Source organism: Mus musculus, chromosome 4 (genome assembly GCF_000001635.26).
Source record: "Mus musculus strain C57BL/6J chromosome 4, GRCm38.p6 C57BL/6J".
Classification (NCBI taxonomy): Eukaryota; Metazoa; Chordata; class Mammalia; order Rodentia; family Muridae; genus Mus; species Mus musculus.
The window spans coordinates 133846871-133865322 of NC_000070.6; the positions used below are offsets into that span (position 1 = coordinate 133846871).

Below are 18452 nucleotides of genomic sequence, written 5' to 3' on the forward strand. Positions count from 1 at the left end.
GTCATTCCCTCTCTGAGCCTGTTTTCCACCCATAAAATGGAATGCCTACCTGACAGGGTTAAGATAAATGAGACAGGGGCATAGTTTAGTGACACAGCACTGTGCAGGGTTCTGGGTTCAATTGTAAACACCACCAAAAAGAGAGGAGGGAGGACGGTGGCAGACCACCTGTCTGGGGTGTTTAAGGTCTTGGGTTGCATATTTATCACTAAGGGCCAGCGACCATTGCTGGTTGCTAATGTCGTTAGTGTTCATCCATACTGTGAGAGAATCCTCTCATAGGAGCACATATATGCACAGAACCAGAGGGGTTCTCAATGACGTGTGCTTCAAGCAAGTGGGCTAACCTGTCCCTAGCCTGTTTCCTGTCACCGTTGAAGTCTTCAAGGAGGATAAAGAGCAGAAGGAAGAGCGGGCGCTTTAACTGGATTGTAAGTTTATTAGAAAGGCCTTGGACAGATGAACCCTGAGTTACCAGCTGAGGAGGAAATGAAAAAGCCCTCATCGCCCGGGGACCGCCTCCCTGGTCTCCTGTGAACTCTGTCTAGCGGCAGACAGCAGGTTTCCCCAAAAGTGCTTTCTGCTTCCTCTCCATGGGGTTGTCCGATCCCACCGCAGGGACCCACCGAGGATGGGCGTTGTGGATGCTGGTGCCTGGAGCCAAGAGCTGACAGGGTGGGGTCCCTTGCTCTAGCAGAAAGTGGTTCTAGAACCCCAGAACAGAACGGAAAAAGAGATGGCTGGGGACCAAGTTCTGCTGAGGAGCCAGGAGACAGCTCTGAGAGGCGACGCTGGACCTGCTCGAAGTCATGTGCAGATGGCCCCACGGCCAACAGCGGAGAGGGCCCCAAAGCTACCAAGGGAGTCTCGGCCACACATGTGACTCGTCGTTCCTCCTGGGACTGCTGGGACTGCGATGGCCAAGAAGGCAAATGGATCTTGTAAAAAATTCATGGGAGATGACGCCATTTTTTTTTCCTTAAAAAATAGTTTGTACAGTGAGTGGCTTTCACACGGTGGAGCCTGAGCCCAGAAGAGCCCGTCCCGGGGAGGAAGGCACGTCACACCCTCACGGGTGATCTGGGCTGGTTACTTCCTTTAGAACTCCATTCCACTTGGTCCTGTGACCCAGGCTTGCTGTCTCTGGGAAGGACTCTGCCTCTGAGGAGTTCGTCTGCGGCTCACAGGGTGGTGGATGGCAGCTTCCTCACCCGCCGCTGGGCCAGGATAGACGACTCAATTGGCTTGAGCTGAGGGGTGGGTTTGGAGCTATTGAGAGCAGAGTATGTAGCCGCCATGGCTCCCTAAGAGAAGAGGTAGGAGAATCAGACCACGAAGGAGGGTTGGTGGTGGGCATCAAAACACAGGTACCCCAGGGTCTGGCCCACCCCTCCCAAGCTTCCCCAGTCCACCCAGCCCCGTGCTTCTAGCCTGGGTACTTATTGCTTATGAGCAGGGTTTCTCCCTGGGGCACAAGAATGCATCATGCTAAGTCTGGGACTCACCCCTTAGGGGCAGGGCTTTGTCTTTTGCCACAACCCCTGGTTCTAGGCAGACCTAGAACTTCAAGTCCTGGCCATAACCCACCGGTCTGAGACCAATCCCACACAACGACCCCAGACACTTGGCAGCCCCAGGTGTTCATGCCGACCTTCACGAGCTGCAGGTCTTGGTGGGACAACTGGCTCTGGGGAAGCTTGTCTTTCTGGGTGATCCATGGGTGCTGCAGGACCTGCTTGGCTGTGAGGCGCTGGTGGGGGTCCACATGCAGCATCTTAGATACCAAGTCCTGGACACACACGGACAAGGAGGTGAAGGGTGGGGCACCGAGGAAGCAGAGAGCCATGTCCCACTGATGGCCAGTGACTGGAAGGCCAACCGTGTCCTGCAGTCCGTTCTTTATACACCAAAGCCCTCCTCCCCCGCCCCATCCCAGGATCTCTTTCTTCCCTCCTTGCTGCTCCAGTTATGTGGGGGACATCTTTTCCCTTTTCCTTCAGAAAAGCCACGAGGAAAGGTGGGGGTTGCCTGAAGATGGGGGGGGGGGAGGAAGCTTGAATGTGACCCTGAGAGCCTGAGAGCTGGCCTGGTGGGCACGAGGTGCTGGGCTCCGTCCCCAGCCCAGTGAAGAACAAAAATGAAAAGAGAAATCCATGCCAGGTATTTAATCCAAGCACTTGGGAGACAGAGCCGGGGGGACCACCAGTTCAAAACCAGCCTCGGCTACATAGGCCTTGAAGGGCAGCCAGGGCTGGGAGAGAGAGACCTTAACTTCAAAGTGAAACCAACGCAAGCAGGCTCAGTGCTTACTGCTCCCCCAGAAGACCAGAGTTCAGTTCCCCGAACTCTAATTCTTTTTGTTTTTTCCAGACAGGGTTTCCTTGTGTAGCCTTTTAACTGTCCTGGCACTCGCTCTGTAGACCAGGCTGAAAACAGAACTCAGAGATCCACCTGCTTCTGTCCCCTGGATTTTTTTTTAAGATTTATTTATTATTTATTATATGTAAGTACACTGTAGCTGTCTTCAGACACTCCAGAAGAGGGAGTCAGATCTTGTTACAGATGGTTGTGAGCCACCATGTGGTTGCTGGGATTTGAACTTCGGACCTTCGGAAGAACAGTCGGGTGCTCTTACCTGCTGAGCCATCTCACCAGCCCTGTCTCCTGGATTTAAGGTGCGCACCATCACCGCCAGGCCCCGCACTCCCGTACACAGGGTAGGAGGCTCACCCAGATGTAACACCAGCTCTAGGGTGCCCTATGCCTTCTGGCCTCTGAGGTCACCTGCACTCACATGTATCCCCGCCCCTGCCTCCCCCCCACAGTTATAATATAGTGCTGGGTGTGGTGCTGTACACCTTTTAACCCAGTACTGAAGACCCAGAGGAGGGTGAATGCTGGTGAGTTTAATGGCAGCCTGGTCTACAAACCAACTCTCAGACAGATAGCCTAGGATACACAGTGAGACCAACAAAAACCAAAGGAAAACCAAACCAACCCGGAAACAGTAACAGAGCCTCAAATAATAAAAACCCTGCTGCCCGGCAGTGGTGGCGCACGCCTTTAATCCTAGCACTTGGGAGGCAGAGGCAGGTGGATTTCTGAGTTCGAGGCCAGCCTGGTCTACAAAGTGAGCCTGGTCTACAAAGTGAGTTCCAGGGTTCCAGGACAGCCAGAGCTATACAGAGAAACCCTGTTTCGAAAAACCAAAAAAACAAAACAAAACAAAACAAAACAAAACCCAAAAACCCCTGAACTTAGCTCTTCCCTCTTGGAGAGTTGTTACTTATGAGCCTCAGTTGACCCTCTGAGAAACAGAGGTGACAACACCCAGTGCAGGTGGTGCCATTCGCCAAGGGTTCAACTGTGCTACGAGATGTTCTAGATGAATAGAAATGTCCCAATATTGCATGTACAAGCCCAGCCTCCTTTGGGATGTCATTCCACAGGGCTCAGATCCACAGGGCTGGGATCCACCAGGCTGGTACTAGGATCCACAGGGCTGGGATCCACAGGGCTCAGATTCACACACCTGGCTAGAGAGCTAGCTTCAAAGGGTTGGCGTATTCTCTACTACATCAATTCTCCATAGAGACAGGGTCAGGCAGCCCTCTGCATCCCTTAGGGCCCAGAACACAGAAGGGGTGCAAAGTTATCCAGACAAACAGAGGAGGCGCGCGTGTCTGGGAATCTTTTATTTGGGATAACACTGCAATGGAGATTTGTGGAACATGCTACTTGGGAGAGGGAGGCTGTAGGAAACCTGTCCTAGAACTGTGGAAAGGCACTGATATCAGCCCGGCTCTGCCCTCCAAACCTCACAGACTCACCTTGGCTGTCTCTGAAACCGTGTTCCAGTTTCCCCCACTGAGGGTGAACTTCCCGCTGCCGATCCGGGTGAGGATCTCCTCTGGGGTGTCACTGGGCCCATTGGCAAATGGAGTGTATCTAGAGAGACGTCCCCAAATCCAGCTTTAGCCTCTGACCTCCATCCTGGCACTAGGGGGTTAGGTTAGGAGGCTGGAAGCTCCCAAAGGCAGGGTCAGGGGCCCAGACTTCACACGTACCCTGCCAGCATCGTGTACAGCAGAATGCCCAGGCTCCATATGTCACAGCCTTCATCGTAGCCCTGGCGCTTCAGCACCTGGCAGGAGGCAGGGGAGGGCGGTCAGGCTGAGGGGCATAGGAAACAGTCACACCATGGCTATATGTCTTCCCTTGGGACCTGGGTCAAGGTCTGGACAGTATAGGATGATTGAGAGCAGGCACAGGGCCACCTGATGCTTCCACTTACCTCAGGTGCCACAAAGTTGGCTGTGTAGCAAGGTGTCATGAGGAGTCCGTTCTCGGCCCGTAGCTGCTTGGCAAAGCCAAAGTCGCAGATGCGCAGGCACTCGGGGTTCCCAGACTCATCCACATAGAGGATGTTACTGGGTTTGAGATCTCTGTGGACAACCTGCGGGCAGAGGGCTGGGGTTGGTATATGGTGCAGGAGTAGTGACCTATGCCAAAGGTCAGAATGGAGAAAGCCACACAGACTGGCACACAGACCTCTAGAAGTGGGGAAGGTATTGAATCGGGGCCCTATGTTGGTATACTGCCTTTGAAAAAACCTGTGTGTGTGGGTGCCAAGGCGTACAATTTGAGGGGGGTTGATTCTTCCACCGTGTGTACCCAGGGGACCACATCTGGGTTGTCCGGCTTGGCAGCAAGCACCTGTGCAAGCTGGAGCATCTCATGGGCTCTGCATCGCCTTCATGAAGTCTCTGTGAAGACGGCAGCAGCCCTGTACCTGCCCCAGTTTCTCCCTCTGACCTGCCCACCATCACCCGTTCTCTCCCAAGGCAGCCCCCACCCCCTGCAGTGTTGGTCCTTCTCCTCTTCTTCCTTTCTTTTTTTTTTTTAAAGATTTATTTATTTTTATTATATGTAAGTACACTCTAGTTGTCTTCAGACACTCCAGAAGAGGGAGTCAGATCTCATTACAGATGGTTGTGAGCCACCATGTGGTTGCTGGGATTTGAACTTCAGACCTTCAGAAGAGCAGTTGGGTGCTCTTACCCACTGAGCCATCTCACCAGCCCCCTTCCTTTCTTTTAAAAGATTTTTCCCCCCCTGTACTTCTCTCTCCCCCCCCCCCCGCATCCCCCGGTGCTGCTGGTTCTACCATTATAACGCCCAGAGCCCAGCTCCTCTCAGCTCCTCCTAATCAGGAATTCCGTCCCCAATGCCATCTAGATTCTGCAGCCGAAAGAGAAAGTCCCTTAAACGTTAAGTCAAGGGGTCGGCAAGATGGCTGAGTAGGGGAAAGCACTCACAGTCAAGTCTGATGCCTGAGTTTGGTCAACAGAATCCGCACGGTTAAAGGAGAGAACCTACATTTTCCCCTGACTTCCACATGCATATAGCACAGCACAAGTGCACACAGACACACACAGAGTGATGGTTTGTATATGCTTGGCCCAGGGAGTGGCACTATTAGGTGTGACCCTGTTGGAGTAGGTGTGTCACTGTGGGCGTGGGCTTTAAGACCCTCACCCTAGCTGCCTGGAAGCCAGTATTCTGCTAGCAGCCTTCAGATGAAGATGTAGAAGTCTCAGCTCCTCCTGCACCAGGCCTGCCTGGATGCTGCCATGCTCCTGCCTTGATGATAATGGACTGAACCTCTGAACCTGTAAGCCAGCCCCAATGAAATGTTGTCTATGAGCTGCCTTGGTCATGATGTCTGTTCACAGCAGTAAAACCCTAACTAAGACACACACACACACACACACACACACACACACACACACACACACACACACACACACACACAAATATAGACAAACACAGACAAATATACACAAACTCAGTCACACACTCTCAAAAATGTTTAAAAAAAAAATGGAGGTGCTGAGTAACTCAGTGGTAGAGTCCCCTTGCAGGAAGATCGGAAGTCCAAATCCATCTATGACTAACGTGGTAAGTAAGAGGCCAACCTGAGATACACCGTTCTTGTCAAAAAAACCAATCACCTGCCTAGCCAACAAGGGCAGAGCTAGAAAGGTGGCCAGGTAGTTAGGAACCCTGGCTGAGCACTCTAGAGGCAGAGGCAGGAGGATCTCTGTGAGTTCAAGGTCAGCCTGGTCTACAGAGGGAGTTCCAGGACAGACAGAGCTACACAGAGAAACCCTGTCTTGAACAACCCCACCCACCACCACCACAAAAAAAAAAGTTAAAAAAAAAAAAGAATTTTAGCTAAGTTATCATGAAGATCAGAGCAGAATTTGAACCCCAAAACCTACAGAACAAACTCATGCCCTGTGCCATTAGCCCCACCTCCAAGTGGAGAGACAGGAGGATCACTGATTGCTGAGGCTTCCTGCCTTCCAACCTAGCCAAGAAAATGTGAGCTCCAGGCTAAGGGAAAGATCCTACCTTATCAGAGCAGGTGTCAAGAGGACACTTGACATCCTGTCCTGGCCCTCAGAGGTACACTCACGTATGCACCCCCACCACATACACATATAATCTCACGGACACGTATATCGATAAGCCTTTTCAAAACGTCACTTCGCAATCATGGTGACACTGGGGCCACTCACCACACCTCAGTAAGTAGGCAGGTGGCATTTTACAGAGGAGGCGATGGAGACCCCAAGAGCAACCCTGACTTGTAAGAAACAGGGGCAGGACTTGAACTCAGTCTTAACCATTTCGGGACCTTCCCAGTTTTACTGTGCACAAAGGACACATTTGGGGAACAGACATTAGGGAAGTTTGTGATCCGACCCTGCCCTAGCAACATAAAGAAATGAATAACTCTCTGACGGAAATCGAGCCTGGACACAGCTGGAACAGAATGGGGCAGAGCACAGCTCAGAAACACTCCGGTCACTGCTGCCTGGCCACCAGGTGTGCACGCTGTCACAGAAAGACACAGCAGGCTGGGAAGGCGGGAGTGGGAAGACAGAGTGGGAACCATAGCAACCAGACTAAACACGGCTCTGGGGATGAGGGGACAGTCACCACGCAGTAACTCAGGCCGTTTTCACAAAGGCAGCCAACCTCAGAACGAGAGCCCATCCCTCCTGCAAACCAGGGAGGGAAGCCTGGCCTCACCTCCACAGCTGTGTGGCCTTCAGCTCTCTTGCCTGTAAAATGGCACTGACACATGTGTCCAGGGCCCAGGGTCATGGGATGGTCTGGGATGTTTAACTCAGGGCCTGGGATAACGGTGGGTGTTTGTCATGGTAACCCTATAGTGGTTTCAGATGGAAGCCCAGTTTTGACAGGGATGAGGCAGGAGAATTGCTGCGGTTTCCTGGCTTCCAGTCTGAGAAAATATAAGCCCAAAATTCAAGGAGAAACCTTTCCTGGAAGGAATGAGGGCAGAGGGAGGGGACAATGCTCAGCTGGCCTCTGCTTCCACACACTCACATAAACACTTAAGACAAGCCAGTGGTGGCACAGCTCTCAGTTTGAGGCCAGCCTGGTCTACAAAGTGAGTTCCAGGACAGCCAGGACTGCACAGAGAAACCCTGTCTGGGTAAAGCAGTAACAAACTGAAGAACAAAACACGAGATGCAAACATATCTCCCAAAACCCACGCCCTAGCTTGTCATAGCAACATCATCTGTGGCAGATACCGGGCAACTACCCAGTGTCTATTAACAGGTAAGAAGAGTTCACCAGACCATCCATACTGTGGAATTCAAACCAGCAACAGAAACTGCTGCCCACAAGATGAATGATGGGAAGGAAGGCAGGCAAAATGAGCCTAGCTTGGAGTGGCCACACAAGGTTGCAATGTCACTACTCCCAACCTGGGTACGCAGTAGGGCTCTTTCCTGCTTCATACCAAAAACCCAACAACAAACAAACAAACAAACAAAACCCCCAAACCAACCCCCCCAAATCACTACCAAAACTACAACAACCAAAAAAAAAAAAAAAAAAAAAGATGAAGAAAAAAAGAGAACTGAGCGGGCAAGCTCTGCAGGAAGATGGGAAAGGCTTTATATATTGATGTCAGAGTTGGAATGGGGTGTGTTCACTGCCAGGAAATGGACCAGCATTGTGACTGGTGCGTCACGTTGTATTTATGAGAGATTTCAATAAACAGATGCTATTAAACAAGCAGGTGTTTTGGATCTGGCCCCTCATCAACCCTTTCAGCTTTTGTGGATTCTCAGCTTCAGACACCAAACCAACCCACAGAGCCCCTGCAAACACCTCAAAAAAACAAACAACCAAACAAAAAAGTAGTATCTGGGTCCGCATCAGCAGCCCCTAGTCTCTGCCTCCTGAGTGTTGGGATTAAAGGCGTGCAATGGTGCTATCCTTTCTGGTTTTTGAGACAAGGTCTTTTTATATAGTCCAGGCTGCCTTGCTACAGAGCAGCCCAGACTATCTTCAAATTCATGATCCTCCTGTTTCAGCTTCCTGAAAGCTGGGGTTACAGTCATGTGCGCGAGCCGTGTGTGTGTGTGTGTGTGTGTGTGTGTGTGTGTGTGTGTGTGTGTGTGTGTGTGTGTGTGTGTGTGTGTGTATGTTTAGTACTGTGGATGGAACCCAGGGCCTCCAGCACACCAGACAAGCATTCTGTGTGTGTGTGTATGTTTAGTACTGTGGATGGAACCCGGGTATGTGTGTGTGTGTGTGTGTGTGTGTGTGTGTGTGTGTGTGTGTGTGTGTGTGTATGTTTAGTACTGTGGATGGAACCCAGGGCCTCCAGCACACCAGACAAGCATTCTATAATTGAGCCAGAGCTGCTAAGGGGGATCTTTAACCAGTATTACCAAGACAGGAGAAGGAAACATTAATGCTCAGACCTGATATGGTTAAATATTAGTCTGCCTGCATTGACCACATAAGAGACCAAAGCCACTTCAAACACAACCATTCAAAAACCCACATGGCAAGCAAACTTAAGCTTTGCTAATAAGGTAAAGCTCCCTCTTATAAAAGGATTCTGGGCCTCCGAGAGGGCTGGGTTGGCAAAGGCACTTGCAGCCAAGTCTGATGACCTGAGTTCGATCCCTACATGTCAAAAGCAGATAACTGTCTTCCACAAGTTATCCTCTGACACCCACCGTGGCAAACACTCCCATACATACTAAATTAAGTAACAAATGTGTAAGAATTCCCTTAGTAAGTTATATGTAATCTAACACTGACTGCCAGGTTTAGTAAAACAATAGATTCAAATACTCTGAAAAGATAAATCCTCAACATGAGGGTCTCCCAGTGAGGAGATGGGGTGGCTCCCATCTGGCCTGAGTTATTAGGGCAACATGAGTCTGTGTCTGTGGGTGCCACGCAGGATGGAGTACAATGTCCCCCTGAGTAGACAAGTGATTCTGGCTGTCTGCCCCAGCCCCCAACCCACTTTATAGCTTTGTAGCAGAATGTCCAACAGAAACCTCATCACCAAATGGTCCTGTGAAAGAACCCGTTCTTAAGTACAAATGAGAGCCCAGCTGTTCTACAGAATTATCTCAGGGACTATGAGGCTTTGTCCCTAGGTATGAGAAGAGGACATCGTGACCCTCCACTTCCACCCCATCACTAACACATGGAACTGGATGCCATGGTTACCATGGTCATAAGCCCTCTTTCTAATTCTTCCTCTATGGATATAGTCAGTTTAAAACCAAGAAAACCGCCGGGCGGTGGTGGCACACGCCTTTAATCCCAGCACTTGGGAGGCAGAGGCAGGCCGATATCTGAGTTCGAGGCCAGCCTGGTCTACAAAGTGAGTTCCAGGACAGCCAAGTCTACACAGAGAAACCCTGTCTTGAAAAAAACAAAACACAACAACAACAACAACAAAAGAAAAGTAGAATTCCTTGAAGTTCCGTGGCCTGTAATAGCTAAGTATTCCATCTGGGTACTGGAGCTATGATGTCTATAATCCCAGCTCTGGGAAGGTTGAGGTAGGTGGATCTCTGAGTTACAAGCCAGCCTAGCATGGCTGCATGATGACTTTACAACTACCCTGGGCTACATAGCAAGTTTTAGGCTAGCCTAGGTTATAAGACCTTATCTCCAAACTAATAAAAACAAAAGCAGGCTGTGATACAGCACACCTCTCATCCCAGCACTCAGGGAGATGGTCAGAGGCAGACGGATCTGAGTTCGAGGCCAGCCTGGTCCAGAGTGATCAGGGATACACAGAGAAACCCCCAACTTGAAAAACAAACTAGTAAGAACAATCACAACAATAGTAAAAATTTAAAAAGACCCTTTCTCCCGCTGATCAATAAAGCATAAAATGCAGCCAGAGGCAAGGCACGGCACTGCAAGGGTTAGAGGAGCTGCAACCAGCTTTAGCTTACAGGAAACACAGATGTGATGTTTGTTACAACAAAACACCAATCATGCTACCAGGAAACAGGAGATTTAAACCTGAGATATTCCAAGGGAACTACAGATCTCTTATGTACAGAAGTGGCTCACCACAGGAAAGTGTCGCACGGCAGATGACATTGGTGTACATTTTATGCAAATTGTAATTCAGTTCAGTAACAGGGCCCAGGTGGATAAGGTCACATGCGTTTGAAGATGAGGTCCTGCTAGGTAGACTATCCTGTCTTCAATCTCACAGAGATTTGTCTGCCTCTGCCTTTTCAGTGCAAGAATTAAAGCCCTGTCTCAAAAACAAAAAGTCCTTAGCTATAGGTATTTACAAGTCAAGGGTCATATACTGCTCCATGTGGCTATTCAGAGGGAAGCGGACTGCATGGGACTCCTGTTACATGTGCTTGTTTTGAGGTAGTTCAAAACAGACCAGGGCTGAGGACATGGTTAAGAGCGCTTGTGCCCTTCCAGAGGATTAAGTTTGGTTCCCAGCCCCACGTCTGGTGGCTCACACCTGCCCTCTTCTGGCCCCCAACGTGCATCTGTGTGCCCATGCACATACCATTTTTTGTTTTGTTTTGTTTTTTGTTTGTTTGTTTTTTGGAGACAGGATTTCTCTGTGTAGCCCACTTGGCACAGAGTCCTGGGTTATATAAAGAAAGGAAGCTGGGGATGGAGAGATGGCTCAACAGTTAAGAGCACTGCCTGCTCTTCCAGAGGACCCAGGTTTGATTCCCACACCCACGGGGCAGCTCACAACTGTCTGTACTCTGGCTCCAGGAGAGCCAATGCCCTCTTCTGGCCAATGCAGGCACTAGGGAACTCAGTGTGGTGTACAAGAAAAACACCCACACACATTAGATAGATAGATAGATAGATAGATAGATAGATAGATAGATAGATAGATAGATAGATAGATAGACAGACAGACAGATAGTGTGTGCGCGTGCAATTTGAACAAGCCACAGTAAGCAAGTCAGTCAGTAGTACTTCTCCGTGGTCTCTACTTCAGTTCCTGCCTCCAGATTCCTGCCTCGATTTCCCTCAATTGGACCGCTACCCAAATAAACCTTTCCCTCCCTGAGCTGCTTTTAGTTGTATGTTTTGCCACAGCAATAGAGAGCAAAAGAGGGCAGCATGTAACCTTCAAACCATAGTTCAGATCTTTTTTTTTTTTGGTTTTTCGAGACAGGGTTCCTCTGTGTAGCCCTGGCTGTCCTGGAGCTCACTTTGTAGACCAGGCTGGCCTCGAACTCAGAAATCCGCCTGCCTCTGCCTCCCGAGTGCTGGGATTAAAGGCCACCACGCCCGGCCTTCTTTTTTTTTTTTCAAGATTGATTTATTTCTATTATGTATATGTGTACACCATTGCTTTCTTCAGACACACCAGAAGAGGGCATCGGATCCCATTACAGATGGTTGTGAGCCACCATATGGTTTCTGGGAATTGAACTCAGGACCTCTGGAAAAGCAGTCAGTGCTGTTTTGTTTTGTTTTGTTTTGGTGGGTTTTTCGAGACAGGGTTTCTCTGTGTATCCCTGGCTGTCCTGGAACTCACTTTGTAGACCAGGCTGGCCTGGAACTCAGAAATCTGCCTGCCTCTGCCTCCCGAGTGCTGGGATTAAAGGCATGCGCCACCACGCCTGGCTCAGTCAGTGCTCTTAACCACTGAGCCATCTCTCCAGCTCCACAGTTCAGATCTTTAGCATCCATGTAATCACTGGGCAGATAGGGCAGGCTACCTGTAATCCTACCACTTAGGAAGTGGAGTCAGGGATCCTAAAATAAATTGCTTGGCTGGTCAGCACAATCCCGGATCAATGAGAGATTCTACCTCAATATATACAGTGCAGCCACGTGATTAAGGACAACATCCAACGTCAACCACTGATCTCTACACGCTGGCACACGTGTACACATACCTGCCCATTTGCCTATACAAATGCAAGACCACACATACATACATACTCATGCATGTGTGACATGGTGGTGGCACATACCCAAGGCTGTCCTCCAACTTGGGATGCTCCCTCCTCCCTTGGCCTCTCAAGTGCTGGGATTACAGCCATGTCTGACTTCTGATACTTTTTCTCCTCTTTGGAGATAAGGTCTCACTAGTTAGACCAGGCTGGCCTCGACCATTCATCTCATGTCATGTGCCTCCTGAGTGCTAGGATTGAAGGCACATGACACCAGGCTGCCATCGCTCTTAACCCTTCACTGTCTGATCAGATGCTCCCCAAAACACCACCTCAGTCATAGAGCGCCACAAGGTAACTCACAACCATAAGGAACCTTAGCCCCCCACTCAGTTTACCCACCAGGGCAACATCAACAAAGAAAGCTACACCCTGCTCTTTGGCCCTACCCACTCTCTCTCTCTCAGCACCTGGGTCACTCTCTCGAATACCCTGCACCTTACAAACAGAAATCTAGCCCTCCTTGCAACTTCCAGTCGCCATTTTCCCCGGTTGTGTCATCCTGGGGGAAAAGACAGCACAGCTCCAACCTTCAGACTTTTGACCTGTCAAGTGCCAGTGACTTGACAGGTCATTCAATCAATCAAACATCTTACTCAGGATTTTGTGGAAATCCCAATAAAAGAACAAAGGAGGCTTTCTCTTAAATTAAACTGGGCCTGGTGTGCTGCACACAGTAGGCACTGGACAACTGGTCTTGAGTCTGGCCTCATTTCTCTTCTTACAGCCAGCCACCTACCCATCCGTAGTCCCCTCTGACTGGCAATGTGGAGGCTGCCGGTCCTGAGCCAGCCAGTTCTTGCACTCTGCCCAGGTTATGACCTTGGACACCCCCAAGCCCCCTGTCTCAACGGAGCCTTACCCCTTGAGAGTGCAAGTATTCCACAGTCTTGCTGATCGTGTGCAGGACGAAGCTGGCCTCCCGCTCTGAGAAGAATTTCTGCCGTAGGATCTTATCCAGCAGCTCGCCGCCCCTCATCAGCTCTGTCACCAGGTACACGTGCTTACCATCATCGTACACCTGCCAGAGACCGCGCCATCAGCCTGCGGCCCTCATAGCCAGCCCTCCAGACAAGCAGGCTCAGGGCTGGGTTCTGCCACGTGTCAGTGGCCCACCACCCATCTGGGCTTCCATCTTGCTGGATAGTGGGTGCTGACATCATGGGTGACGACGGTTAGAAAACCCCTCCCTCAGGGGAGGGCTCAGGGACCCCTGTCTCCTCTCATGCGTGCTGGGAGGAGGCCCCAAAGTCAAAAACATGGGGTCTCTCAGTCAAATCCCAGCCCCAACCTGGCTTCTATGATTCCGTCCCCACTCACATCTTTCAGGGTGATGATGTTGGGGTGCTGGCCATACCGCAGAAGAATCTCAATCTCTTCTGAGGGATCTCTTTTGCTCTTGTCGATGACCTGAAGAGAACGGGAGGCCATAGCAACGTCAGGGGCAAAGGCCCGTGGTGTGAGCCTCTTTGTATTGTTATGGAGGCCAGACCACGGGGCCAGGGAGAACTGAGCAGCCGTTCACCTGTCATTGTCCACAGACACTCCCCATCATTTTGCCACAGGTACACACTGGCCTTACCCCGAGCCCAGCAGCCTTAGCAGAGCTATGGTTCGGAGGCTCACCTTGACAGCATACTCCATGTTGGTGGCCTTGTGGACACAACGCTTACACACAGAGTAGGAGCCCACGCCGATCGTCTCCTTTACTACGTAGCCGTCACTGAAAACCAAGTTCTTCCCGTGGAGTTGCTGCAGGAGACACGAGTCAGCCTGACCCCGGATGCTACGGTGCAGGGGTCATTCCTAACATCAGGCCTTGGCTCGGTAGAGGTGGCATGGCAAAAGAGAAACAGCCACAAGACCTGAGTGTCATCTGACCTGTGTGGCCTCAGTCAGGAGTCTGCCCCTCTCTGAGCCTCCGTTTTTACTCTGCAACGGGCCAAGTGTCTCCTCTAGAGTCTGGCCAACTTGTAAGCTAAGCCCAGGCCATGAGCTCTGATGTTAAGAAGTTCCTATCTGTTTTTAGCCAATAGTCAGGGCCATTCGGAGACAGGTATCAAGGATCGTGTTATCAATCACTAGCGGGTTTACATATGGGGACCGTGAGGGTCCAAGAGACTGGAGGTCGTCTGGGTCCCAGAGGCGTGACCGGCCAGCTCCACAGCCTGTGTTCTTAGCTCTTCTGTTTAGGGCAACCGAGCAGCAGGGCCCAGCTCCCTCACCTGTACCACCGAGTGTAGGGGGGCCTGAGTGGTCCGAGGCTTGCCGTCGTCCTCCATCAGACCAGTGGCCACGAAGCTGAAGCCACGGAACAGCTGATGGGCACCAGCACTGGGAGGGATGCCTGGCGAATCTGTCAAGCAGAGGACATGGGCGTGAGCGGGTACCCTTGAAGCCTGCAGTCCAGGACAGGGAGACTGCCGGGACCGTGGCCTGCTTCAGCAGGCAGCCCTGGAGGGAGCATGTTGAAGGCTCATCTATCCCAGGCCTTGGCCTGTCTGTTAACATGTGTGGCTCAGTGGTATAGCACCTGCCTACATCCTACAATGTAGGTTCGATTTCCAGCATCACGAAAAAAACACAAACACATTCAGTGTTAGATCTCCATGAAACATGGGACAAGTCTTAGACCCGTGGCTCCTCCCAGGGCTCTCCACCCAGCCCTCAGCCTAAACCTCTCCCTCCCAGTACTGGGCTTCCTCTTCTCTTTCCTCAGCCTGATAAATAACTCAACTATTTTGGCTACTCTGGTCTCTTGACCCAGGCCACCCCTCTTGGTCACCGGCCCCTCTCTTGTTTCCCCCCCTACCGTGGTCCAGTTTAGTCTGCCGGCCATGTTCCATCAGAACTCTTCCCTCTGCCTGCCTTCTCCCCTGTATCTACAATAAAAACCCCCTCTGTGCTTTGGGAGGAGCCATGGTCTCCTCTGACTTCATTTTTCATCCACATACTAAATGAATGTGTAGCTGTGCATGACGGCACGTGCCTGCAATCTCAGCCCTCAGCAGGCAGAGTCAGGATTGCTCCAGATGGAGGCCAGACTGGGTTACACAGAGAGTTCTAAGCCAGCCTGAGCCACAGAAAGAAATCCTGTCTTAAAAACTCCAAATAATCAATTAACAAACACAATATAAGCAAACCAACACGTGCTTAGACTGGTCCAGACCTGTCACGTGAAGACTGTAAGAGCCCCACACCCAGCCTCCTGCTCAGGCCAGGCCCAGGATACCTCTTCCCACCCTCCCCACCTCAGGTCCATCCCCTTCTTAGGCCTATTCTCAGCACAGCTAGAGGGACAGTTCCAACCAAGAAGTCTGGGGCCACCTGTGTTCTACACTCATCAAGGGACTGCTCACCCCACCCCCACCCCCAAGTCTGGCAAGTGAGATCCACGTGGCCTCAGCCTCGTTCCTCCCCTTTGGGAACTCAGTCCCGATGAACTCCACACACTCAAGAGTGTCTCGGTGTCGCTACACACGCCGTTCTCCTGGATTAGATAAGCCACTCCTTGTCCATCATTCAAGTCTTAGCTACCTTCCTTTCCCTGAGAAGGCTACCTGATGATGTCGCTCCTCTGACCCTCTATAATCCTTCCCACTGACACCTGAGCTACATGGTTCTGTCTGGTTCACAATCCACCATTCTCACTACGGCTGGCATAGAGCGGGGACCTGGTATGGACTTGGCAGATAAATAAGGGGAAGACAAGACAGCTGTGAAGTGATGCGCTTCCAGTCAACAATGGTGTGCAAGTTACACAGAGGGAACGATCACCCTCTAAGAAGACACCTCAGGGGCTGGTGAGATGGCTCAGTGGGTAAGAGCACCCGACTGCTCTTCCGAAGGTCCGGAGTTCAAATCCCAGCAACCACATGGTGGCTCACAACCATTCGTAATGAGATCTGACTCCCTCTTCTGGAGTGCCTGAAGACAGCTACAATGTACTTACATAAAATAAGTAAATAAATTAAAAAAAAAAAAAAAAGACACCTCAGAACTAACACACACCTCCCCACCCACTGGCAGTATCTGGCTGGACGTCAGGTTTCCCAGCTCATCCAGCCTGTGGGCACCGTCTCCTCTGCTCTGCCGAGGCCTCTCCATCACAGGTCTGCCCGGTCAGATTCCTCATGTCTGATGCAAGTGCAGGCCTTGTGTGTTTAGTGGTCCCAGTGGGCTGGAAGATGCCTGGGGCAGGGGGTCCTGACTTTCCTGTTGTGGCCTAAACCACCCCCACACTTCAGTCCCTCACCGAGAAACAAAGCAGCCCACAGAAGCCCATGGAAGTAGTCGGGTCGCATGAAGTCAGGATGGAGCATGAAGCCCACGGGGCCAGATACTGCCTATCTACCCACACACCTGGGCTTCCAGAATCCTCGATCACCTCTGTAGCCCAGGGTTCCCCAAAGATCTGCTACCCAGCCCAAGACAGACAAGTCAGGTCAGGAACGTACCCCTGGGTGTGCGTGACGTGAACTCGGTATCAAAGTAGAAGGTGTCGTCGGGCTGGGCCACAGCCGGCTTGAAAGGGGGCTTGATCTCACGCCGGTAGAGCTTCTGTAAGGTGGGGTATATGCTCTGGTCACCATGGTGACCCCACAGCCTGCTAGCAGCCCCGACAGGAAGAGTAGAAGCTATGCTGCTCAGTGGATAACAGCAAGGGAGAGCAGCCTTCAAGGGCGTGAAGTCACCCCTCCAAGGGCATGTTAAGGGCTGCTCACCTTCTACCTCCCACAGCTGAGGCCACGGTTGGCAGGGGCCCCTCCCCCACCCTTCCTGCGTCCATCACAGGGCACAGGCACGGGCACTCACATTCCAGTCAATGGTGGAGTAGAAGATATGTCTCTTAATTTCCTCTGCCCCATCAGGGCCCGAGCCTGAAAGAAGCCAAATGAAGCCAACCTCAGACACCCATTCTGTCTTCCAGGCTCTGGACCAGCTGCTACCGTGGAGGGCAGCAGGGGTTCACCATGTCCTGCGTCAGTACCCACTACCCTGAAGCCTGGAGCCCGCTCAGTATTTCCTATGTTACGGAGCTTCTGCTGGTGTACTGAGGAAGGAGGGGCCAGGCAGGACGGGAAGCCTGTCCAAGCATTAATCCTGACAGAAGCTGGACTGACTTCTTTTGAGATCTAACAAGGGCCTTCATCCACTCCCGCCACAGGCCCCCCTCCTCTCTGCCCTTCTTTTCCTACTGCCTCTCGTCTTTATCCCTGAGACAAACGCTCATTCGATTCAACCCAGGGACCTGGACTGGACCTTAGCTGGTTGTGATCCAGATAAAGCCAGCATCCAAAAACCTCGGCAAATACTGTATACTTCACTGAACAACAGGAATGTCCTTCTCTCATCAAAGATCCCCGGGAGCCAGGGCAGAATCAGTGTCTCCACTGACACAGGAACCTGGGGCTCGGAAAGGTGGGGTCCCCTGCCATAGCGCAGGCTCATAAACCGTATTCAATCCCTCAGCAAATGTTTACAGTACTGCTGGGTGCCGGGCAGCGGGGACAGACACAGCTAGGCCTGAGACCTTTCTCGCTCCTAAGCTCCTGCGCCTTCCCTTGAGCCAGCAACCTTGGCAGAGAAGCTGTGTGGGGGCCTGTGTCCTTGTCCCTGAGGGGGTATGAATGACTCAGTTCCTGCCTTCCCCCCACACAGGTCACCCTCCCAGCACCATACATGGAACCAGAAAATAGGGTGGCCAGCAGCATTGTCTGCTCACACAAAGGACAACAGCTCCTTTCAGTCCTAGATGTGGCCCCGTGGCCTAGGCTGCAGCTGTACCCTGATCCTCACCGCCATGTCCCCTCCTCTGAGCTGGGGTTGCTTACCAAGCCGATTGGCAGGATTCCTCTTGAACAGGGCCCGCAGGAGGCTCTGGGCTTCCGTGCTCAGAAACTGGGGCATGCCTAGCTTCGCCCTGGAACAGCCACAGGTCTCATCAGGGCTGAGCCCCACCCAGGAGTCCCAGAGCCCCTTCCCTTTCTCTTTTCCAGCTCAGTCCAGAGAAGCCAGCCACTAACTCACCTCCCAGAGACATTAAGAACACTTCCCACTGGCCCTGGCAGACAGCAAGGGTCTGCAGACAGGGAAAAAGCAATTCACTGGCCCTGCAACTGGGGTGGGATT

At 51.6% G+C, this 18452-nt stretch overlaps 1 protein-coding gene across 4 annotated transcripts in view; it reads right to left on the reverse strand.

Moving 5' to 3' along the window:
• Positions 1 to 419: 419 nt before the first annotated feature.
• The window catches only part of Rps6ka1 (ribosomal protein S6 kinase polypeptide 1), a 40508-nt gene continuing 22475 nt past the window's right edge, over positions 420 to 18452 (reverse strand). For all 4 annotated transcript variants that reach the window (NM_001285505.1, NM_009097.5, NM_001285506.1 and 1 more), the window contains 12 exons: positions 18155 to 18243; positions 17136 to 17200; positions 16778 to 16880; positions 14546 to 14676; positions 13947 to 14072; positions 13641 to 13730; positions 13183 to 13341; positions 4295 to 4456; positions 4068 to 4144; positions 3831 to 3948; positions 1652 to 1789; positions 420 to 1304 (listed from right to left, as the gene is read on the reverse strand). In NM_001285505.1, the coding sequence (NP_001272434.1) occupies positions 1182 to 1304; positions 1652 to 1789; positions 3831 to 3948; positions 4068 to 4144; positions 4295 to 4456; positions 13183 to 13341; positions 13641 to 13730; positions 13947 to 14072; positions 14546 to 14676; positions 16778 to 16880; positions 17136 to 17200; positions 18155 to 18243 (1381 nt within the window). In that variant the 3' untranslated portion in view covers positions 420 to 1181. The remainder of the gene's footprint in view (positions 1305 to 1651; positions 1790 to 3830; positions 3949 to 4067; positions 4145 to 4294; positions 4457 to 13182; positions 13342 to 13640; positions 13731 to 13946; positions 14073 to 14545; positions 14677 to 16777; positions 16881 to 17135; positions 17201 to 18154; positions 18244 to 18452) is intronic.